General features: G+C 35.0%; 1 protein-coding gene across 4 annotated transcripts in view; it reads right to left on the reverse strand.

Annotated features, from left to right (window-relative positions):
* The window catches only part of LOC309882229 (annexin A2), a 65,660-nt gene that overhangs the window by 37,557 nt on the left and 3,003 nt on the right, over positions 1-25,100 (reverse strand). Inside the window, exons 3-15 of one of the 4 annotated variants that reach the window (XR_014318254.1) lie at positions 24,266-24,533; positions 23,343-23,462; positions 22,106-22,240; positions 21,628-21,744; positions 19,983-20,142; positions 17,972-18,156; positions 15,933-16,884; positions 15,200-15,378; positions 13,830-13,959; positions 8,264-8,348; positions 8,121-8,171; positions 6,752-7,010; positions 2,661-5,610 (exon numbers count right to left, since the gene is read on the reverse strand). Coding sequence is in view for 2 of the 4 variants with exons in the window: in XM_082769118.1 (XP_082625244.1) it covers positions 5,440-5,610; positions 6,752-7,010; positions 8,121-8,171; positions 8,264-8,348; positions 13,830-13,959; positions 15,200-15,378; positions 15,933-16,884; positions 17,972-18,156; positions 19,983-20,142; positions 21,628-21,744; positions 22,106-22,240; positions 23,343-23,462; positions 24,266-24,533 (2,812 nt within the window). In the remaining 2 variants the exon portion in view is untranslated. Of the gene's footprint in view, positions 1-406; positions 5,611-6,751; positions 7,011-8,120; positions 8,172-8,263; positions 8,349-13,829; positions 13,960-15,199; positions 15,379-15,932; positions 16,885-17,971; positions 18,157-19,982; positions 20,143-21,627; positions 21,745-22,105; positions 22,241-23,342; positions 23,463-24,265; positions 24,534-25,100 lie in introns of those variants that run through there. The other 3 variants (XR_014318255.1, XM_082769118.1, XM_082769120.1) reach the window with 3 other exon arrangements.

Raw genomic sequence — 25,100 nt, forward strand, 5'->3', positions numbered from 1 at the left:
GCTGCAGTATCATAGGAACAACAGAAAATCCCACTGCACAGTATAGGACAGCAGTGTCTTCTCAATCTTACAGGCAGATATGTACTGGCTTGCCTCGAAGACAGTCATAAATTAAATCAGCCTTGAGATTATCTACAGAAGACCCTTGTAAGACTCAGAATGTCTACGGTCAGCTTTTTGACAATGACAAATCTTCACCTACAAACTAGGTAAGATGCAATTCAAATATTCTCTGCTTAAACCACCTGGACACTATAAGTTGCTTTCTGGAAATGTAATTTGGGATACATAGTAGAATAACACAACTTCGAAAATACTTTAATGTATTATTTTCAGCATAGAGTAATGGAATTCAAACTTGCAAACAAAATTTAAAGAACTCTGCAGAAAAATATGATTTAAAAACAACTATAAAAAAGCAAACCTACTCTAAACAAAGAGAAATTTGAAAGCATATCAAGCAATGGCAGTGCTTCTGGGAAGGACTGTGCCCTTACTTGTAAGAAAGGCCGTATTGTGCTTAAGAAAAAAGAAGCTTAGTTACAGAAATTCTCAGAAGCATCTGAGACGTTATATATCCAATCAGACTTAGACAAAGAGAGACTGAAAATGCTCTGATTTCTTCTTCCAGTAGAACTAAAGCCAGTTTAAATGGAGGTCATCACTAAACACACTGAAAGACCACATCTAAACTGGTCTTTACCTTGTTTTGGAGACAAGCTGCTACTTAGAATACTACACAAACAAATAAGAAGCAAAAGAAGTACCTTTTTAAATGTTTCAATGTTTGCTATTGAATGTCACTGCTTTGAATTGATATTTACTTGTTGTGGGTAGCTCCTACCTGCCAGCACAAGGATGAATGTCCTGTCACATGGTCCCTGTTCTTTTCCATGCTTCCAGCTGCTAGGCTACATTACAAGACACTGAGAAAACACAACAAATCTTTTCCTAACATTTTTACATAAACAATGTGCATTGTATTCTTAAAAAGTTTTGCATTCAGACAAATAGTGAAGAAGTCTAACAAGTCACACGTGGAAATGAAAGCCGATCATTAGTGAACCTTCAGTGCAAAGTGCAAATAGAGCTTGAAAGCACTTATTACTGAAAAAAAAAAAACACATGAAGTTACATTTCACAATCAGTAGTCCAATGCAGTCAGATCATGTTTCATGCTTTTGTGTGCACATCAACCAATAATCTCAAATGCCAGGTAACGATTGCCCTTCTAGTCCTCCAAAACTAAACTGAGACTGCCTACCAATTTAACCTAGTAAATAAAGGTAGCGAATGGAGAGAACCAGATTTAGTACCAGTCACTTTATACAGCACATAAAACTATGTTCTCAGAGGGTGTATTCTATTTTTGTGAGGTGCTTAGTGGCTCAGAGGTGTACTAGTAGTCATGACTGGAACTCCTCAGGAGTTGACACTTGGTCCACTACTCTTCAGTTGTCTTATAAACCATCCAGCTACAACAACTGAATCAATCTTAGTTTGCAGATGACACTGAATGTGGAGAATTAGAGTTGACAAAGAGTTGCTGTTCAGAGAACCCTAGACAATAAGAACTGCATGAAATTTTTAAAAGAAGTCCTGCACCCGGAATAAAAAAAAAAAAATCACAAGTAGCAGCACAAACTGCCCCATTAGTACCAGACCACAAACATTTGCACCAAAACGCTGAGAGAGAACTGAATACCGAATTTAGAAAGACTCAGGGCAATTCTCCCGTAGTTACAACTTCCAATTCTAAGAGGCAGGACAGTATGTGCTCTTTATAACCAAGTAAATCACATAAAGACAAAAATCTAATGAGGGAAAAATAAAACTGGAAGATTTTTAGATGGGATAAGTAACATCTAACTACGCACTTCAAATGTTTATATAAAAGATATTCTTAAAGTACAGATCGACAAAAAGTACTAATTGTATTTAAAAATGAGTCCTATAAACCTTAATGTAAATGCACAACCCATTCCAAACACCAAGCTGAAGACTGGAATTATAGGACAGAATTGTGGTACCTGAAAATTTGTTCCTAAATTTAGTGGACTGAGGCCACAAATAAGATCAGTATTAGCTATCGATAGAGGAACAGTTTTCTATGGAGTAAGATCCAGGCCTGCTCACTCTCCTCCAACTGCATGTTCCTTCTTTGCACAGCTCTACACTCTACGTTAGATTTGGGAATTGACTGGTGGTAACGTAACAGTCTCCTGTATTCCTTCCTTCTCCTCCACAGGTAACTGTCCCTTTAGGATCAGTCTGCATAGGACCAACAATTCATCAACTGATAGCAGTTTTTCAAACTTGACTGAAATCCTTTTTTTTTTTTTTTTTTAATAAAATATTTTTTTAGCCTTTTGTTTTGTTTCAAAGTTCAGAAGTTACTGCTCAAAATAAGTATCCTACCCATTCTCCTTTCACCAAACTCCTTTAAATGGTATTTTAGATACAAAATGAAATATACCTTGCTACAACATTTGCCTCAAATTAATGAGCATTTAGCAATATGTTCTGCTAGCAGATCCCTTTCACCAAGCAGAGTTTTTTCTGAATTGTAATTAGAGAAAACAATAATGTAATTTGACTTTAAATACAGGTATCACATTGGATTACAAAGCTGAAATTTAGCAAAGTAAGAAACTCACAACAGATTTTAGTCCACGATATTTCACATTACTCCATTTTTAAATTCACCAAACCAACGATGCTGAAAAGCAAGGCAATCTTTTGGTAAACAGGAATATCCAGCAGCAAGGTATCAAGGACATATTGTCTTTATGCTGTATCAGGCTCTTACCTAAAAAGACAAGATTTGGTTTTCATATGGTGTTAAAACTAGCATCTCTCTTCCCACAGAACCTCATGTACTAAGACCTTATCAGGATGTGGCAGACATAGGAAAAAGGTGTGATATTGATCTAGGAAGCAGCAATAGTTATCAGAACCAAATCTATTCTTTACTTTTCAAGTCCATGCAGATTTGGAGTGCATTCATAGACACACATACGACACAAAACCTCCCTACTATTACAAATAAGAGCTATCCAAGTGATATTGTTCTGTGTTGGTTATTTCAAATTCCTCCCCTTGGAGAATATCCCCAAGATTCATTTTAGCATCTTCAAAGCTATGGAGAACAGGAATTCCTTTCTGACAACAGAAAGCTTGTTGTGCTGTAACTGGCTTGTAAAAATAGTAAATTGTGTAAAAACTTTATGAAGGTACATTTGGCACGGCCACAACAAAATGAACAGACCAGAGTTTTTGACAGTATGTGCTCTACCCAACAAAGGGCACAAACAAATAAACCCCATGATATGTGAAGAAAAGCTGTCTTTAAAACAGGTAACCTACCTTAAAGCCAATTCCTCCAGTGCCACTTAATCCAAAACAGAATAAATAAATTAAAAAAAATAATAATGAATTAAAAAGCCATTTCATGTGTTGTATACAGACTCCATATTCCCTACATATTCTAAATGGATAATAAACTACAATTTGGATACTATTATCAGGTTAACATTAAAAGATAGAAGCAAGTCTTTTAGCTGCATAGATTGATTAGCAAACCGAGCACACATTTCTAACATAAGAAACTGTATCAAGAAGCTAAATTCCACACAATTCTTGATAGAGATTTTATGTATACACACTGAAAACTGCTTTGATTCCCCACACAGACTAAGTTAAGCGGCAGAAATGACTCACAACTAAAATATTCCTATTATGGGAGGTCACTAGATGGAGTTTGGATTTCGAATCAGGAATACTTGTAATGTGCAAACAGCTCTACGCTAATTCAGCTTGTCAGTAACATATTGCTACAGCTAAAACAAACTGAATAACATTATAAATATATCTAACAGGGACAAAAATCAGAAAATACTTGGTATTTCACAAAGAACAGTTTTTAATGTACATTCATTGCTTAAACTTGCTTAAAAGAACCTGTCTGCTGGATTTTTCAAACATGTATAACCCAGTGAATAAATTAAATGTTTTATTTTTACTTTCATGATAAAAGTATAATGTCAAGAGTTGGTAATCTTCCTTTGTCCAAATAAAACACTTGGAAGGAAACCTGTAAGGTCTTTGATTCATGTTAGCAGTATATAAACAGCCAGAATATCACTCAAAAAAAAAACAAACAAGTGGCCCAGACATTTTAAAATGGTAGTGTGATTTAAAATACCAATATGGGAAAGAATTCATTGGGTTCATTCTTGAAACTTTAAAGAATTTGTGAGCTCTTCTAAAATCACTACTTCTAGTAAAGGAAGACCTAGGCTGCAGTCCAAAAGATAGAAAGCAAAAGCTACAGTTGAGAACATAATTTTGCAGCCACAATTTCTAACATTGTTTCTGTTGAAATTCTGTTTTGAAAGTCAGTATCATAGAATAGCTTTAATATTATCTTTCTCACAATCAATCATGTTAGTTACAGATGCATCACAGCTTACAACATGCTTTATACTGGCCTTTTCACAAACAATAAAAATACTCTCTCTTATTAACTTCAGTTTGTCAGACTGGCTGTAAATTTTAAGTGAACTGCTGAGGCACAGCATAGTCCGGGTGATTTTTTTATCAAATGACCTAAGGCAAACCTTAATACCTCAGATGAACACTACAGTATATCCACCCGTAATCTGATACAATATTTAGGCTGCAGCTATTCAGTAATACAATAAAAAACTGCAATATTAATTTTTGAAGACATGCTGGAATCCAAACTTCTTGGAAATTGTGTTGGGGAATCATAGAAATACTCTTTAACTGTTTCAAACTTTGCTATACTTCTAAGTTTCCTAGTGCAGATTTATAGCACATAGTCTTCAAACAAGCACAGCTTTTGTTCCCCAAGACTCAGCTGCTACACCACCCTAAAAAAGAATGTATTTTTTTAATGTAATTTAAAAATTGTTAGACACTGTGCTAAAATGATTAAACTAATTACATCTCTTATTTACATCACATAAAGCAAAATATGATTTTAAAATATCAGAATACAAATATGTAGTGATTCTTGAATTAAGGGAACTGAAAAGTTGTTTTTCTTGCTATTGTTTGACATCAGATACTGCCGTCAACCACTGCTTCATTCCTCATGACGCAGTTTTTCTGTGGAAATAATGAGACAGAATATACATTTCTCCTCTTCTCAGCTGCAGACACTTGCCTTTAAAAAAAGGAACAAAACAAACCTGACTGAACTTGAGATTTTAATTTGAATGTATGCACTGAGGTAAGAAAGGGTTAAGGTTTATAGACTCTTTCAGTGTTTTAAACATGGCTCTGGAGCTGTTTCCCCTGCCAGCTTGTTCTGGCTCCTTTGAAACTGCAAGAAAGCCTCAGATTTCTTGTTTCATTTTCTCCTTTTCCAGCCCATACTTAGCACAGTTCAGCTATTCCTACTTCACTTGTATTTTACTTCATTTTCCACTTTTTCTTCATCATTCTTTGTTTGCAGTAAATCTTCTTCAGCTTCTTTGGAGCCACACCTTCATTTCTAACAGGCTTAGCCGGATTGCCTTTTGTTTCCATAGTTACTGGCTTTCCCTCACAGGGTGTGTCCGACTGCCCTTTCACCCCCGTCATCTAGGCACATTAAAAAAAAAAAAAAAAAAAAAAAAAAGAATTAACAATCTTAAATCTGTATTAAGCATAGACACACAACTACCTGCAGAGAGCTGTCCTCTACTTCTCATTCCAGCCAGCCTCAGAGGCTGCATCTGGCCTGGGTGACAGGCACAACTGGTCTTCCTGTCACCAGTGGGATCTGCCCACATGCCTGGATTTCCGTCTGGCAGAAACCAAAGCACACAACATAATTAGAAACTGCTCTGTGTTGCCCTCATATGAGGTCAGGATGTAGGTAAAACATACAACTGGCAAAAAAAGTATCCCACAGTCCACTAAGTTAGGCACAGTAAGCATGTGGGCTTTCAACAAATCAGTAAATCTACACCAAAAGGAAAAAAAATAATGCCTGAAAACATTTTTTTTTTTTTTTTTTTTTTACTTCTGACATGTCCATAGATAAAATACATCAAGAAAAGCACCCTCAGAAGCAAAACTAGGAAATCCTTATAAATGGAAACACTGTATCTGTTTCAGCTGCACTGAAAGCCTTAAAATTACAAACCTTTTATTTAAGGCAAATGCTACATTATTTTTGCCGTCCAACAGCACGATTAACTAAGATTAACAATGCAGAGCTCCTTTCTGAAAAGATTTTGCCGAACAGGGAAAAAGGTGCATTTTTAAAAAACACATTAGAAGAGAACTGGAATAAAAGTTCAATATAATGTCTTATAGAACAGACCTCTGTGAGTAGAATTCACCTCACTTGACCGTACCTGTCTACAGCTGTGCTCATCATCTATACTTCTGTAGTCATTAGGGAGAAAATAACTCTACAGCATGAGTCCTGCAGTCTACTGAAGAGGCCTGTCCTGGTGCAAAGGTAGATCTACACAAAGTATTCCATTTCCCTTTGTTGAAAGTATAACAAGCTCCAATATTGCTTTTCCATAAAAGTTAAGTAAAATGAATCCCAGCTGAATACCTTTCAGGAAAAAGGCATCCCTATTCCTGGCAGAAGATGCAGAAGTCTAAAAGATCTCTCATACCCCCAGAGATGACAGATAGACAGATAATTTCATCAGCTACATCCAGTGGATTAAAATAGATAATTTCAAGACTGGTGATCTGTTTTTCCATTAAGTGTGATACTGACCTTGTGTTTCCACATGGATTCTTGGGGTGCAGGTGGAAAGGTGCATGGCACTCTGCCATGATTCATGTGATAGGGCAAAGGGAGGCTGGGATCTAGTGGCACCCAAGGGACTGACAATGTGGCAGGTACTGTGGGCAAATCACAATGGGCCTTATGTAAGTTATACGATGCTCTCGTTGCCTTGTCAAGACAACTCTTGTAGATTGCAACTGATGAATCTCCTGCAGCATGAGTCAATAGATAAGAGCCCTCCTGCAAACTGAAAAGATAGAGATAAAAATTAAAAACACTTATTAGTTTGTTTCGTTGCTTCACTTCATCTGACCATTTGACCAGGACTAGTAAGTTTCTAATGCAGAAACAAAGCAACTTTAGGTATTTACTTATCTGTCCCTATTTCACAAAAAGACTATGGACAAAAATGAGTGAGTTAATCTGTATTCATAAACACTTGCTGATTTATATTTTTCTAATATACTTATAATGAACAAATTTATCATCAATGTATGTCATCAGTTACTTACATTATGTTTCAACAAAACATTTAAGCATATGTTGAAAACTGCCCACTTACAGCAAACTGTAACATTTTATTTAACCAGCATCTTACCAAGCACAATGCTTATATGGATAGACCCAAAGAGCAGAATTGCTTTATACACACAGGATTAAACAGGTTTTCAAGAAGATAAACATCAAACAACTGCCCATATAAAAAAAATCTTAGTGACAAATTACAAAGCCACAGAAATTACTTAGTGCAGGAAAACTCTTCTGTAATTCAAATTAAGATGCTTCACACAGTGCAAGAAACTTGCTTCACAAAAAAAAAAAAAAAAAAAAGGAAAGAAATTTGCAGACTGAAAGCCCTGAAGTAGCTAAATAAAATAAAATAAAATAAAAAACAAAACAAAAAAACAAACAGAAGAAAGGTTGCAATGGTGTACAGCAAAAACATAAGCTGTTATACTAAGCAGAAGGGAACATAACAGTCAGTGTTACTGCTACACATAAAGTAAAAAGACTAAAAAAATAAGAAGTTCAAGTTCTAAACGTCAGCATACATAGATAGCATTACAACTTACTCCTGTTTAATCAGCTTGGAAGTGTCCAGCCTCCTCTCGAGTTAAGTGTTTCATAAGAAACAAGCTCTTATTCTTTTGCATCATTTACACAAAAACTGTAACCCTAAGAACACTTTTACATGATATTACATTATGCTGTGCTAGACCTAAAAAATCTAAAATATTTCATGTATCCAAAAAAAATCCTCCACAAAATCAAAGAGTAGACAACTATTCTACAGAAGAAATAGGATCACTTGGATAACACTGCAAATAAATATAGCCAATAAGAATAGAGAACTTACTCAGACACTTTCTTCAAAATGTGATGAAGTATATTCAATGAGTTTGCAGGCCTGTAAAAAAGGAAAAGAAATAAAAAAGTAGTTACTTGTAAGGCTAATTATAATTTCAAATTCATTATTAAAGAACTACTAAAAATACTCACTTAATCAATCCAAGTTTTTCTCTTAATATTTCTGGAGAAATCTTTTCTAGCATAATAAGCTTTGATGTAAAAGCATCAATACGCCCTGTAAAATATCAATACATTATTTTTTTTTTCAAAAAAGAAAGAACAAACAAATATAAAAACATAACTTGCAGACCTAATGCATTTTAAAGGGAATAAAATTTGTTGCTCTTTTACACTGTAGAGCAGTGAAAAGTACTTATTGCACAGTACATGAAAGTAAAATGTACAGTTCAGTTGCTTTTAATTATGGGTAACTGGATTTGGACTGTCTTCTAAATCAGGGAAATGTCCATGATTCCAGTAAATCTCACATGTTGCATGAGGTCTAGCACATGTAACTTAATTTTGCCATGGCCTTAATCTTGTCTGCTTGTTTGTATCTTCCCAAATTCTTCTGATGCGTTTAACACTAGGCTTCCTCACTGTACAGATCACCCAAGTTTATCTTTTAAGGTAAATTTACCTCGGTGTTTAAATTACTTCATTTTCTATTCTGATATGTTATCTGAACATTTATGTTATTTCATATTGTGAGGATATCTTTGCCTTTCTTTTTTTTTTTTTGAAAAAAATACAGCTTACTATTCCGGCCTTTTTCATAGCAAATTGGTAAAGACTATTTATCTTTGACATCACTAGGAATAGCAATTCAAAGCTTTCCTCAACACATTTTTATAATAACTGCTGAGAGGAATGGTTTAGCCCAAATTTTCACTTATTAAGCAATAGAGATCATTATCGTAGCTTGTACATAGATGTGGTGACCTATGAAGGGAAGTTCTCATGTTGAGATTTTCCCAGAAAACTGTTCTATTACAGTTCCCACAAAATGAGGAAAAGACAGCATAATAAAAATGACCTGCTCAATACAATTAACTGCCTTGCTACAAATTTGCTCTTGTAGGTAGTCTACACGCTTCAATTGTACATTTATAACTGGTAAGCCAAAGCATTTCACATTCAAGGATAAACATTATTCAGCAATTTGTTATATGATGTAAGATGACCAAGTAATAACTCTCTTTTTACTAGATTTTCAAAAAGGCACCAGGACATCTGGTTTCTTTTAAATACCAGTGCATTTACTGCTTTTCTTGATATCAATATCTTGTGTAAGGCTTAAGTACCTAGGATTAATACTCTGCATTGCTAACTATAAGAAAAGAAACTTGAAGTCATTTTTATTTTATTTTTTTATAATGTGTTCTCCATTCCTAATTAGTGTCTTGTCAAATCAAAATCTTCTCCATTCTAAACTCATTGACAGCATAGCTGGGAAAAAAAATCTATGAACTACTCATACCTAATTTATATTACTGTATGTTATAATTGAGAAGTGACTGACTGAAAATACTTGACATTCAGTAAGTTACCATACAGTAATTTTTTCCAATCAGTTTTCAAATAATCTTTATTTAAAAGTCAATATTATTCTATTTAGGTGAAGGTAAACTATACTTGGGCACTTAATACCAATTGAAGAATAGTATCTGGGATGAAGCATTTCCATTTTTAATCAGAAAGCCTATCACTTTTTTTTTTTTTTTTACTGATTAAATAAAATACAGGTCCTCCATTTAGGAAATGTGACAGAGATTACTTCCCTCTGCAGATGCAGGATTTCTTGTTTGAGTAGTAAGGGGTCTTAAAGCAACCAACCGAGCAATGTGCTCTGCCATCTGGAGGATGGCACACTCTGTTTGAAAACAGTATTTCTGCTTTTGTACAAACTGTAAGTCTATGAGAATATATGAAATAAAAAATTCCACTTGATAGCACATCTTGCAATTTACACAAGAGGCAATGGGTAAACTTCCGTTTTCTCTCTCATCTCCTGAGCTGGCAGCACTGATGAGTCACTGTGCTGAGCTACGAGATTCCTCCCTCAGTCAGAGTAATACCACTGAAGAACACCGGACAATTATAGGGCACTGGCCAAGGTCCAAAGAACTTTCCGTCTAGCAACACAAAAGATTACTAATACTGTGAGTAGAAGTTCTTTCAAGGTCCAAGAGCTCCTAACCAACTTACCACTGATGTCTGCTAAGCACTCAAAACTTCAGTTATAAAGGGTTCACTTAAGATCTACATAGTCTCAGAACTATCTGAATAAGGTGGCAAGTTTTCTAGGTACTGCATTATTAATAGTAAAAATAAGTTTTTAAACATTTTTTTAATGTCTTCACCGTTGTACTATCACGTGAATTCAAGACGAGCACTAAGTCTGTGTCTTTACTATTGCTAATTTTAAAATTCCTTTACAATAGGTCATGTTTCACGTTAAAAATTTCATACTGTAGTATGATCTAAGAGGATGAATAATTCAAGTCTGTCTTTCTGTTTACCCCAAATACATGATAGCAGTAGTCTTACTTGCACTTATCAGAGTAATGAACAACAATGAGACATTCACCCTATTCTAAGCTGCCTGTAATACAGGGATATTATCACTGTTGAAGAATTGTCACTTGTGTTTCAGGAAAAAAAAACATGCCATTTGAAAGAAGTGTCTAACTAAACCAGGACACTTGCCACAATGTTTTTCACAGCTCCCCAAAAACATAAGCTGAAAAGCAAAATTTTACAGCTGCCTTTTAACATTTTTAACCATAGCAGAAAGAAGCCTGAAGTAGAACATGGCAACAGTTTCCTATTAAATGCTGTGGCAGATGCTTTTTCACAAAACTTAATGTTGACTTCCATGCATCTATTTTACCTACCTCTACGAGAAACTACATGTTGGTACCAAAAATCCAGAGCCCCCAACCTGCCTACCTGAATAAACCACATATTCTGTCAGTATCAAAAGTTAATCACATTCTCAGAGTCCATTTGTGTAGCATTAGAAAATAAATAAATAAATCTATATATATATACGTATACATATGTATATTTTGTTGTTAAATAGTTGGGAAGAGGCCTGCCCCACATGCTAGGAGTACCACTTTAACTCCTACAAGCTCCCCCACTCCTGGACCCAGGTTTTGCTACTGGAAGAAGCACATCCAAGAGCTGACAAACAACCATGACTGGAATAACTAGTGTTTCTCAACCTCAGGGACACTTTCTCCTGAGCACAACAGAGAGCCTGTCAGAAGCTCGTTTATCAAGGCCTGCCTGCCTAGGGCTCCACGCCCGTTTCATGGTTAGCAGGAATCTGCACTGTACAGCGGAGACTAAGAAACCTCTGAATCAGGAAGGGGTGACTGCTAATGCCAGAATAACTCCTGCAGCACACAGACTTTTTTCTCCTACATTCCTGCGAGCCCCAGTAAAGGGGTGTTGGTTGGGTGAGCTGTATGCAAACTTCTGCACCCTAGCCATATGTTAAGTATCCTGTTACTGATGTAAGATTAGATAGACGTGCATTCTTTCAGCCTGCATGCTCTGTAAGCCAATCATCAGCCTCTACAAGCTTCCCTATTTCCTCACACTGCTTGTGCCTCCAGAGAAGCTAATAAAAAGTTTTCTTGAAGGGGCTAAATTTCAGTGCAGTTTAGTACTGTTCTTCTACTCAAAAAAGAAAAGGAAAAAAAAAAGCTTCAGTAGAGTATGTCAAGATAAATTAGAAATGGAGAACTTTGTATGTCACTATTTTGTCTTTGTGAGGAATTTTAGAGGGGGGAAACCCACATCAATTATTACTTTCAAAATTAGAAAGTAGAAAAAACTTTCTATAAATATGGAGAGCAGACAAAGAGATTCAATCAGCTAAACTATCACTTAAAACATATCTGATTTCCCACAAACCTTATACTTCCATAAGATGCAAAGTTTCTAAGTAGAAATTAGGAAAGAATGAACTGAACATTTCTAAAATAGCATTCTGGCATGAGTCATCAAGAGCAAAAAGTGTCATTCAGCGCAGAAGTGGAAAGGTTAAGACAACCACAGGCCACAACTGCTACCATAACAACCATAAAAACAGAGCTTTCTACAACAGGAAAGCAAGGCCCTGCTGCAGAACATTCATTCACTGTACAAACAGGATTGGCCTCACCCCAAAGCAAGCACCAAACGTAGTCTAAGATGCGTTTTGGCTAACTTCTTTAATTGTTGCAGATCTTTCCTTCTAAAATGTTATTAATTACGAGGTAATTGGTATTAAAGGTATGTGTATATTAAAAACTTTGGTAAAATAATCTGGCCAAGTTCTTTATACGTACCTTTTTTTTATTTTTTATTTTTTATTTTTTTTATTTTACGTATCCTACTAGACATAACATTTCTTGACTTCTAAAAGAATCATTGAATCATTGTACAAACTTGAATACAGCATATTTTACTGCAAGTTTGTTAAGGAAGTTACCCTTGTAACACTGAATTCCTAGATTGTTTGGTTTAAGTTTTGATTTTGCACAAAATAGTCTTTACGCTAAGATACATTTCTGCTAACATTTCCATGTTTTTTATCCCCAATTTATTGTATTTTTATTTTCTATGCTCTGATTTATGGCTGTAATTTCTTCTACACAGGATTTTTTACAACTTCATTCTCATTGAATACACATTACTTCCCATTCTTAGACATTTTTACATCATCCTTTTTTCCATCTGCTGCATGATACAGGACAAAGAGTATAAAGACCATCCCATGACAGGTATGTTTCAAGTCCTAACACTTATTAGGAAGCAAAATTTCATGGATCAGTTAGGTATGGACAATGGAAAATCTGGAAAATGTGGTAATGTAAGTGTGATCATCCAGCGTTCAAAGCTCCTGAGCAATACAACCAACTGCTATAAAAAGTTTTCAATAAACTCACACTATATATTGTTCTTTTTCTGCAAAAGCATAAAGTTATTTTCAGTACTTTAATTTTGAGACATAAGTATATTCTTTTCAAAGCTTTTAATTTCTCATAGTTTTGAACAGTAAAACTTAGTCTGGTTTTATCTTGCTTGCTTTTCCTCATTCTCTTATCTTATCTGTCTACATGTTATCAGTGTAGACGTATAAACATTATTGGCAGCTGTAAAAAAGAAACAAGTAGCATTTGACCCTTTCCCATGCTGAAGGTTCAAAGCTTGAGAAATCAGTATTTTCTGAATCATACACCTGATGGTCTGTTCTTCACCACTGTTGGTATGTGGTAACAGATTCACTTAAAACAATTTCACAAAATGATAAAACATATTATAGAACATATCTCATAAAAAGTTATTTTTACAGCCCTTAATTCATGTTGTATATGTATGTTGTATATGACTAAAAAAAAAAAAAAGAAATAATAAAGATAACTAATTTCTGAAAATTAAAATCAGGGTTATAGATACATTTTTATTTGAAGGGCAAATACATGCAGTTATTGAAAAAAACATTACTGGATGCTAACCATCCAAAACCAAAGTTGAAATATCACCACATGGAAAAAAAATGTAGACACAAAACTTATTTAAGATGAAAGTGAAAATCTAAATTAGAAAATGAAACTAAATAAGGACATGTGGAATATATTTGTAATAAATACTTGTTTCATGTTATTCCATGAGCATTCAGACATATATGTTTCTTAAGCAAAAATCAACACAAACTTACCAATATAAAATAAACATGCAGAATGCAACATACTCTCTGTCCACATCTGACATACTTCACTTTCTGTAAGAGCTTCAACACCATAATAGGCTTGGTATTCCAGTTTTGGCAACAGGAATATTGGAACAACCTACAAAAGTGAAAATACACGCAAAATCAGCACTGACTGTCAAAAAAAAAAAAAAATGATTACTGCACTTGAACTACATTTTGTCACTAATAATCAATATATTCTTCTACTACGCCAAGGACTTCATGTAATGGCTCATGTTTTATGAAACCCACGCTATGAGCTTAAGGCTATGGAGACACTATTTAAAGGAAGGTGAAATGGAACAGGGTGGCCTAGGCAAGCTTTTACAAATAATACTGAGACTGTATTATTGTGAAGTACCCACTTCTATGCTCTACTGCCCTCTGCAGGAATTTAAGAAAAAACACACATAATTATACCAATTTGCTCATTCTTAGAATTCTGCCATTTAGTCACCTTGTCAGAACCTCACCTTTGCATGTTTAACAGAGAAAATATAAGCCTCTCTCAATTGACAAACTAAGGTTTAAACTCCAGCAGTAGTTTTCAAAAATAAACAGTGCTCAAATTCTGATTAGAAAACCAAGCAGCCATTCACAGGCTTTTACATGCAGTGGACAGCAAAGCTAGGATAATTCTTCAAAGTAAGATTCACAGCACAGAATCTTAACAAGTAATCAGGGCTACTGAGACCAATTTCTATTTCAACAAGAGTATAAACACCTCCTATAGCATATGTATACCTGCCTACCACCACTCTGGTATTTTCGGGAGGGAGATGCCAGATCAAATTTGTCAAATGATTGTGAGGACTCTTGACAAAAAATGAATTACTGAGAATTCCAGAATAAGATTTCTTTCTCCCGATGTAATGAGGACCTGATATAAAGAGGAATATTTAGATTTCACTTGTACTTGAAGCATTTTAGCTCTTAGGATGAACAATTTGCTAAAATATATTTCACAGCCTTTTCAAGCAATGTACTTGTGATCCTGAACAACCTCAAAATGTTTGGTGAAAAACTAATTGGTGCATTAACTTTTAAGAATAGTTCAAATTGATTTTATGTGAGTATAATTATATATACATATTACTGAAATATAGCTGTAATAAGAAATGCAAAACTACATTTATCTGTTCTAATCAAGTAGGCTAAAAAAAAAGTTGCTTCTCTTCCTAGAGCAAATATTTACTTAAAAAGATGTACACCATAGAGATACAATTAAAATGGAATAATATTTAAGGAACAGATTCCAGTTGAGCACAACTTGAAAACCAAAAAAAACCACCACACTAAACCAACCAACCAAAAACCCTGAAGAAAAAATGCTGTACCTTTTGATCTTTTTTCTTTTTATGGGAATGTGGCAATGGCTTCACTTTCTGCACACTGCAACGCACAAGTAATAACAGATCATCCAAACTGAATAGCTTATACACAAGGTTGCCATCCTGAGGTGCTTTATACTCTGAAGGGTTTTCTGCAAGCATCTGAAGTTCATCTGGCAGCTTTCCTATAGAAAAAATAAAATTGAAAATGACAAAACTTGCATATACTTCACCATGAGGCTAAATAGCTTTTTTTTCCCCTCTCACGGTAGCTTTTTTGTTTGACAATAGTTTGGGGGTGAATGGCCTGCTCATTAGGCACAAGAAGTCACTTCTGTTTGTTTGTTTGTTTTTTAAATGATTTTGGAAAATATATACTGTAACTTCTAAAGAGTACATTATTAAATACTCCCCCATATTTGATCCTTCTTATTGTATTTTTTACACAAACAGACCATTCTATACAAATAGAATTGAAAGGCTGTTTTCTATGTCACAGTCACCCAGCATAAAACATACTTAGAATGAATGCCTACTGAGAGCTGCCATCCGTTTATTAGTTACTGAAACAGCTCAAGCCTCGGGCTTAGATAGTGGTGCAAAGGTACTGTTAAAAAATCATATCCAAATAAACATAACAGAAGTACTATTAGGATTTTCTTCACACAAAAAAAATTTCTCCTAAGTTTTAGTGAACTGTCTCAATTTTACTCAATAACCAGCAAACACTGTTACTTACTCTTTGGCACGCCCTGAAAAAGCCATGTCCAGGTATTCCTAGATGAGCCACTGGGATTCGAGGCAGGACTTGGCAAAGTTTCTGCATGGGAGGTCACTGACAGTTTTGGAGATTGAGGCACATGAGCTTGCATAGCAGTAGAACTATCACAGCTCACTAATGGCTGCTCATGACCTTTTCGGGAAGGTGACTTGAGGAGTTCTGTTTGCATTTTTAAAATCTGTCCCACAGGATCAAATTCTTTGGACAACTTTCTTGTTAGCTTTTTGGAAGCACTTTTTCCCTGATCGACAACTTCTGAGCAATCGGTCATACTTGCTGATGGATTTTGGGTGGGGGAAGGCGACTTGGAAGTCCGTGATGAGGTATGGGAAACAGTGTTTGGTACAGTTGTTTTGCAAGAATCAGTATTTTTACATTCTGTATCAATTATCAAACGCTCTTCATCAGTGTCACTACTGCATAAAGGAGTGTATGTCTCATTTTTTTGTGCAGGATCAGACTCTTTCTTGAAACTAACAGCATTAGATGAAGTATTTAATTTTGTTTCATTGTCTGATACTTTTGTGTTTATGACCTGCTGTGCTTTGTTCAACTCTCCCTCCTCTGACTGAAAGGTTTTATGAGATGAGTCTTTTCCAGGGCTGAAGCATAGAACGCCACATGATGGAAACTGTATGTTGGAATACGATGAAACTCCTTGCTCAGAAAGTGAGATCTTCCCCTGTTCAGCTCCACTGCTTAGAGTGGATGTCTTTTTCTTTCCTAATTTTATGTCATGTGACAAAACTTTAACAGCATTACTAACTGTAGAAGTATTTTCTGTTTTAGAAGTCGTTGAGGGTTTGACAGCTGCACCAAAAGTTTCCAGTTCTGTAACATCATCATCAAACTCCATTCCTGTGTCATTTGGAAGAGGAATCTTCCTGTATTCGTAAGTATCAGAAGCCATCTTCACACAGGAAGAAGAAGATAAATATAATACAATCAAACAGGCCAATAAATAAAATGTATGAGTCACAAATGAGACACTGCCAAGTTGTAAACTGGAAAACTGTTCTACTATCCACATTCTGACTGTTGGGAGACAGGGCTGTTAATGAAAAAATGCCAGTGTTTCATGTGGAATATCTTAAACCATAGGTATTGAAAGGCCTTTCAAAAGAGAAGAAAAGCCCATAAAACTTTTATTTCCTAAATAAACCAGTCAAAAAATATTTTAAAGAAGTAAACATTAAATCTGAGCTGAAGACAAAATGGAAGCATTTAAAGTAACTAGACAGACATCTTTAAAGACAGTGCCTGTGCCTCAATAGTAGAAAAACTCTACAGGAAACCTAAACTTGCCTTTATTAAGACACAAGTAACTTAGAATTATAACCTAGCGTCCTGGTTTCAGTTAGGACAGAGTTAAATTTTCCTCCTAGTAGCTGGTAGAATGCTATGTTTTGGCTTAGGATGAGAAGAGTGCTGATAACATGCTGATGTTTTAATTGTTGCAGAGCAGTGCTTACACCAAGCCAAGGACGTCTCAGCTTCTTGCTCTGTCCTGCCAGTGGACAGGCTGGGGGTGCAGCAAGAGCTGGGAGGGGACAAACCCAGAGCAGCTGACCCAAACTGGCCAAAGGGGTATTCCGTACCATCTGGGGTCATGATAAGCAATATATAGGCATGACTAGCCAGGGTGTGGGGGCCAGCTGCTTGGGGATAGGCTGGGCATCGGTCAGCGGGTGGTGAGCAATTGCATTGTGCATCACTTGTTTTGTACACATTATTAGTAGTAGTACTATTATCATCATTATTGTTATTATTATTACTGTTATTATTATTTTTCCTGTCTTAATAAACTATCTTTATCTCAACTCAAAGGCTTCACTTTCCCATTTCTCTCCGCCATCCCAGAGAGGGAGGGGAGAGGGTGAGCAAATGGCTGTGTGGTGTGTAGCTGCTGGCCGTGTTAAACCACAACACCTAATAGGATTTTTGTTTATTTGTTTGTTTCATTTTGTTTTACCCAAAGAAAACGTGAAGCTACGTACTTCCCACTGCAGTAGATTGTCCTCAGCTGGTTTGTCCATCAAAATATCAGAAATTGAAATGTAAGACTTCTTAGTTGCTAGGAAATCCATTGGAATTTCATAGAAGACTTGGTTCCTCTCTCTTACTGTCATTTCCTTTTTCAGAAGAGGTGAGTCAATGTAAACCACTTTAGCTGGTTTGCTATCTTTTCAAGAAAGGGAAGTCATTGAGTTCTTATTAAAAGGAAGAAAAAAAAAGACCACTGTACAATTTAAACAATAAATCTTTGAATTTTCAAATATGTTCAAATAAATTCCACATTCACACTAGATATTATGCTCTCATTCATTATCAATGGAAAATAGAAGTATGTCCAGATATAGTGCAAATTATGATCATCCTGAAGCAGCAATACAGAACACATTAACAGTTGATTACATTTTAAATGCAATTCTACACAGAGAATTTCTAAGTAAGAATTAAGGATTCAAGATTCTTCATATCACATCGAAGTAATGGCTTCAGTTTAAATTTCTTCTACTCAGTGACTGGATTAGTGCTCTGCTGCCCCACTCTCTTTTGTTTATAACTTATATACACATCATTAATAAATTCATCCAAAACCAAACACAATACCCAGGCCAATATTATACAGAAATCAATGGCACAGGTGGGCCACACTATCTCTGTTTTAGAAAAATCTGAAGAAGAAATAAAAACACTAATGCGAGATGTAGGGGTGAGGGGAGTGGGCAATGGATACAGAGAAGAAACCCTTTAAGAAACATTATGTAATGCTAACACACTCCCAGCACCCCACTGGCTGTTAACTTTGAATCTAAAAGTTAAGCTTAAGAACCATAAAGCTGAAACGAAAGGAGTCAGGCACATTATTGCAGATAAAGTACTTAAATGTTTCGGTAGAAAAATTAAAAACTTGTAAAACGTGCAGATATTTGCTAGCTACTATTATCCAGGAGTTTGCCATACAAATCTGTGTGAAGTACACACAACAGACATTTCAAGATAATATTCATTACTAATACTCATAATGGAGGGAAAAAAAAAGGGGTAACAAGCACTCTATATTCAAATTACTGATGGGGTGCTTGACAAAAGTATAGTATTCAGATGATTAGTCAAAACATTTTTCGTTGCGATTGGGAAAATGAATAAATAATGAATGTTCATGGAGTATATTCATTATTCCATGATCTGAATTGGACCTTTTAATTCAGGAAGGCACTTGCTCTTATTCTTTTTTTTTATTTAAATAAAACTCCAGAGTTTCTATTTATCTTATTGAAACCTGTTCATTTGGTAGTATTAACAGCACCATGCAGTTTTTTCCTACCAAGGAGCAGAGTTTACAGTTTTAAGAAGCAAAAGGACATTTAACTGACTTTTTTTTCCCCAACTGGAAAATAGCTGTCTCTCTCCAAACCCAACATTAATGGCCATACCTATAGCAGTTGTTACTATTCTCAGTAACGAGGGAAACGAAGTGTAGACATAATCTTGCTATTAACCTTCCTCCTTGATAACAGATGGCATTCTATATCAATGGATTTTGAAAATTATTTTTTATGATAACTGCACTTAAATTACCATTGTTCTTTAAAAAGCATAGGTATATGACTCGTAATTACCAGATTACACTTGAAAATCATTTACTTCCAATTTTTTCCCTTTGAGATGTATGAATTGAATCAGCCAGATTTTATTTGTTAGTTTTTCTTAAATTAAAAACATGTAAGCACTTGAGACACTCATAGATACATTGTAGAGGGCAGCTTCTTCAGAAAGGGTTAAGAATCTGAACTTAGAATTACAATTATGATTTTCATTAACCCAAACTAAACTATTTTATTATTGTGTAAACTAACCAGACTACTATGTTCTCCCTTCCCTCAGTTGATTTTACTGGTCATACTGATTTCTTGTTCTTCAGTCAGCTGAAAACAGATTATGAGAATATATAAAAGACTTCGTGGACAAAAATGTAGTTTTTGGAAAAAAAATATACTGTACCTGCAGCAGGGATCATCTTAACACAAACTGGAATTTCCCACTGTTCCTTGTAATTTAGTCCATGGTTATTCAGCAAAGTAAATAATGACTGATTACTTAAAACAACTTGAGGAGAGTACTTCAAAGCAAGTTTTTCTGCATTTGAATCTGAACTAATATCCTAAACAGAAAAAATTAGAATTGAAAAGTTTTTTAAGACATAGAATTTTCAATTCAAAACCAACCAAACAACATAGGTTAACTTGCACCCTTACAGAAGCCCAAATACCATCAGAATCAAAGGAAAAAGGTTAAAAAACAAACAAAAACAAACAAACAAAAAAACACACGCACAACAACTCTCCTTAAGGTTTTTGTCTGAATCCTACAGTTCCACCTTTCAGCATAAGGAAAAATGTCTTATTTTCTATCTTTCTCCTAATTCCTACTAATTTGAATTACCAGGTCAAACAGGAATTTGGAGGATACTAAAATACAGGAGTACAATGTAGAAGCAAAAACAACACATTCATTCTAACATATATTACAGATGTTCATACAAGTTAAGTAATAGCATCATAAAGCAGTCTAACAGGAAAGCATAATTAAAACTGCACAGTTGTTTGAATACAAATTATCTCTAAAGAACCTTAAATATAAAACCACAAAAAATATAAACGGAGATGACAGAAGTAGAAAAATTATGAATACAGGTTCCCATGAAAAGAAGAGGTTGGGCATGCTCACGAGGCAGAAGAACAATTAAGAACTGTGGAGATAATGGAAGCACGGGAGCCTTAAGGGCCATGAGAGAGAATTTCTAGCCATAAGAACATCTAGCCATATTCTTTTTTCTGAATTTTTGAGAAATAATAGTTTACAGCTCTAACACCTTCAATGGTAAATCATTCTCCTGTGTCACCTCTGCTGCTTTCTTAAGCAACAAACGTCTCTGCAATTGCACTGTCTCTGTTGAGAGGTTGGTTTCTGATATGTGAAAAAAATCCTTAAATAGGTGGATAGCAAACTATTTGGAATAAACAGTCAAACTAAGCAAATCATACAGAATGAAAACACTAATCCACTTCCTCTGAGGATGAACACAAACAGCAACAGCAGGTACTTAACCAGGTGGAATGGAAAAGTTGTTCAACTCAGACATGGAGTTTATGCTGTTTAGCAAAGCAGATTTCCAGGTTAAGGAAATGCAATACACTTTTCAGAAAACTAAACAGTCTAAAGTATTTTTTCTTATTGTCAGGACTGCTTAAATCACAAACCTTCACCCACCCTCCTTCCCCCACCCACACCCCAACTTTATAATTGCAAAACAAAATTTAAACGGAATAATACTCTAATAAACAATTCTATCTAGCTTTCACAATGTATTCTAATTAAAGGGCTGCTCTAATAATTCACAGAGAGAAAAGAGAAGTCCCATCATGAAGCACTAGCTCAAAAATGCCATAAGCTGATTTTCAAAGAAGATGGTATGATTGCTATACATGAAATACTACTACTCAAGTAACAGCACAGTACATTTTTCTATGCTACAAGATGTGTAAGATGAAGACGAAAATAATGAAACAATGCTGCCACATAAGAAGAAACAAATCATTCTTTACTACAATATATGCCATAAAAATGACAATAAAAGGTTACTTACATTTTGCATAATAGAAGCCTTTTTATCTGGAGTTATAAAAGATGTAACAGTTTTATAATCTGTGGGCAGCTGAACAGGCATGGTAGGGAAATATGTTTTACCATATCTTGCTGTGCCCTTATAGAAAATAGAGCAACACCAGGAAACAACTTTAACTGAAATCATGATGACCCAACATTTTTGTAATGAAATATATTAATAATTTATGCAGGTGCAAGTTAGTGTTATGTTAAGAAGACAAAAAAAGGACAATTAATATATAATTTTTAGCTGTAAGCATACAATGAAGGGGGTTAACAGCCTTACTGCCAAGAATAATTTCATTATTTTTACTCAGATGCTTTTCACTGAGTTATAATCCCTAACCAAGCATTGGATATTACTTAACAACAAATTCAATCTTGGCATAATATAGTCCGAATACAAATATACTTATTTGAGAATAACAACAGAACAACAAGTATATTTAGGATATTACCATTACAAGAAGATTTTTTTCCAGCCTAAAGGTCAACTGTGTGTTAAATTTTCCTCCCATGATACTCATGATCTCCTGGAGCGTGTAAAACTCAGGGTACTTTTTCACGTGTCCAATACAAGCACTGAATAATTCCTAACAAACAAACAAACAAAACCTTTAAGCATTTGTGTCTTTCATAAGAGTTTCAATAAATTTATTTCCTGCAGTTGCCATACTTCCAATTTCAATATTCTTCCTGTAGATAATACAGAAATATCTAGCAGATCACTGTCAAAGTTTGGAGACATGTTCTGAGAAATTAAGATTGATTATTATTGCTTAAAATAACTGCAAACTGTAAGACATAAAATCATAAATCCCCCACGTTTTTTTTAAAGCATGATTTTTGTCATCACGTTTCCAAACTGTGTTAATGGGAGAAAAAAAATACCGTGTACATGAAAACCCACAAAATAAAGTATTTTCATGAAATAAAATCAACCCCTCTGACTTTAGCTATACTTTCTACCCTGTAATAAGTACATGTATTTTTCTGTTTTATTCTGTAAAAGAAAGTGATACGGTACTTAGTAGAACAGACAAATTTTAGCAAGATGTATTTAACTAGGCCACTTTTTAATTAAAGTGTGATACTATGTGGAAAAAACTCAACAGAAAGTCAACCTGCGATGGGAAAGTTTATCAAATCTGTATTCTGTAATTCTTTTCCCAAAATGTGATATTAAACACTGAATGATATATAAATTGCAGTCATGTTTGATTTTAAAATTGTCAGACTGGATATTTAACACAGCATGAACTTGCAGATGGTTATGATTAAAGCCTGATTAACCTCTGATTAAAGTGACTTTGTAACATACTACTTTGGAGAAAAGCTTAACATTCTGCTCAATGCGTGCTCCAGTAGTGTATGTTTATTTTCAGATTGTCATTGTAAATGCACTTAAAGAGTGATTTCTTCCTTCCCAATAGGATCTCACATTGATGACTTACTATACCTTTCTACAGTATTGCATTCAATGACCTCACTTCTGTCATATCTTATTGACTACATCTGAACTGTGGGCCAACTCACGCTGGACGGCGTAAGTGGAATTCCATGGCTCAACCAGACATGGAATCAGCAGAAGTTCTGGGAACACCACATCCCATGAGCAGTATGTATCTATCTTAATCACAATTTCAATACGATTGTTTAAGAAGGATACAAATTAAAAATGGCATTGACAATTACCTCAGTATAAAGTACTGCATCTTCAGAGATGTTATCGTAGTCTTGGATACAGCTTTTTGCAGCATTTTGAGCAAATTTCATAAATTCTGCAACTTCATTGTTTACTGCTTCTTTCATTTGCTGGGGAGGGGAAAAAATAATTCTCATTTTTAAGTCACAGTGGAAACCTGTAGGCTAGGTATGTAAACAGCAAATTTCCAGAGAGGTAGCACAGGCAATGGGTACAAAGAAGGGCACAGATTCCATTTCATGATCAATCTGGCAAGTCTCTGCATGCCTTCAGTTTCACAAGTTAAAAAAAAAACAAAACATAACAAAACAAAATCACGTTTGCAAGATTAGGCCCACTTCCTTTAAAAACAAAGGAAAATAGAGCAAGCTTTTTTTGACCATGCATTGGTGGTTAAAAGAAGTAAAAGAGGGGAGGGGGGGGGTAAAAGACACTATTGGAGCAAGTTTACATTGACAAAGTAAGGTTATCTGAGCTCTGACTTAATAAGCAATTACAGTGTAAATAGCAACAATGCAGTAAGTACTGATTTGCCCAGAGACTTTCCCACTGATACAGCACTAAGCAAAGGAATTGGCATTTACAAGGAAGCACAGGATACCAAATGCAATGGCTCTAAAACATTTACTGATTAATTACCACATGCACTTCAGCTAAAATTATACTACCAACCAACATGAAACATTTTAGCTCCTGCTAAAAAGAAAAAAAGACAATAGTTTTCAATTAAAAAAAAAAAAAAAACCTTCCCTTTATTTAAAAATGTCACCCCAAATACTTTTAATATGGTATTATGAGTGGCAATGAAGGTTTAAAGGGAGTTATAACAAATTCAATTTTAAAACATTTCTGCTACGTAGTAAGACTCTCCTTTGTGACATTCATGTGTGTATGAATCTACACATACACTTACCAAATACATGAGTAATTCTCTTTGATTTGCTGCATTGAGTGGAAAATGGTTGGTTTTTTTTGAGAACTTTGTCATCAGATATAAGTATGTTTTCTGCTCCTTCTCAGTCAAACAAGAAGTAAATGGATAGGGGAGTCTAGGCTCTGGAAAAGGATGATCATCAGTTGTGGATTTAGCATCCACCTCCAATGGATCTGCAGCCTGTGTGTTACAAGTCTGTTTGTTTTCTGAAGAGTTTGCCGATGCCTCCACATTTTTCTTTGCCACTCTGAAAGAAAAATAGTAAGTGAAACAACTTATGCTTTTCACCCGAAGAGTAATATTTTTCAGAACCAATAAAGACAGTCATGCAAGATTAAATTTCAAATTCTGCAAAATGCATCAAGTGATACTGTGCCATTCCAATTCCTAGCCTAAATCCTAAGAATTTTCTTATTCTGAAACTTCACCTGGGCCATCAGACTAACCCTTAGTACCAACAGCAGGTTTGCCATTGATTTCAAGACCCAAAAAAAGGGTTTTTATATTCTTTTTAAAAGGTGTATATATTCATTTGTGTAATTAATATTGAGACTAAAAAGCTATGTATATTAAACTCTGATTCTTTGCTCTGGAAACACATCAATGAAACAATAGCCTCAACATCTCCTCATTAGCTGATGTGTGGTATTCAGAAAATTTGCACTCCAGAGAGGCCTAACTTATGAGTTGAAGTTATGTCTGTAAAGGGGAAAGACTACCTAGAAAAAGCTTTTCTTTCCCTGTGAAAAAAAAAATAAAAATTAAAACCTACTTAACTGTCACAACAGGAATTCCAGATCTCCTTAGAGATTTT

Source organism: Aythya marila (genome assembly GCF_965140915.1).
Source record: "Aythya marila genome assembly, chromosome: 11".
Lineage (NCBI taxonomy): Eukaryota > Metazoa > Chordata > Aves > Anseriformes > Anatidae > Aythya > Aythya marila.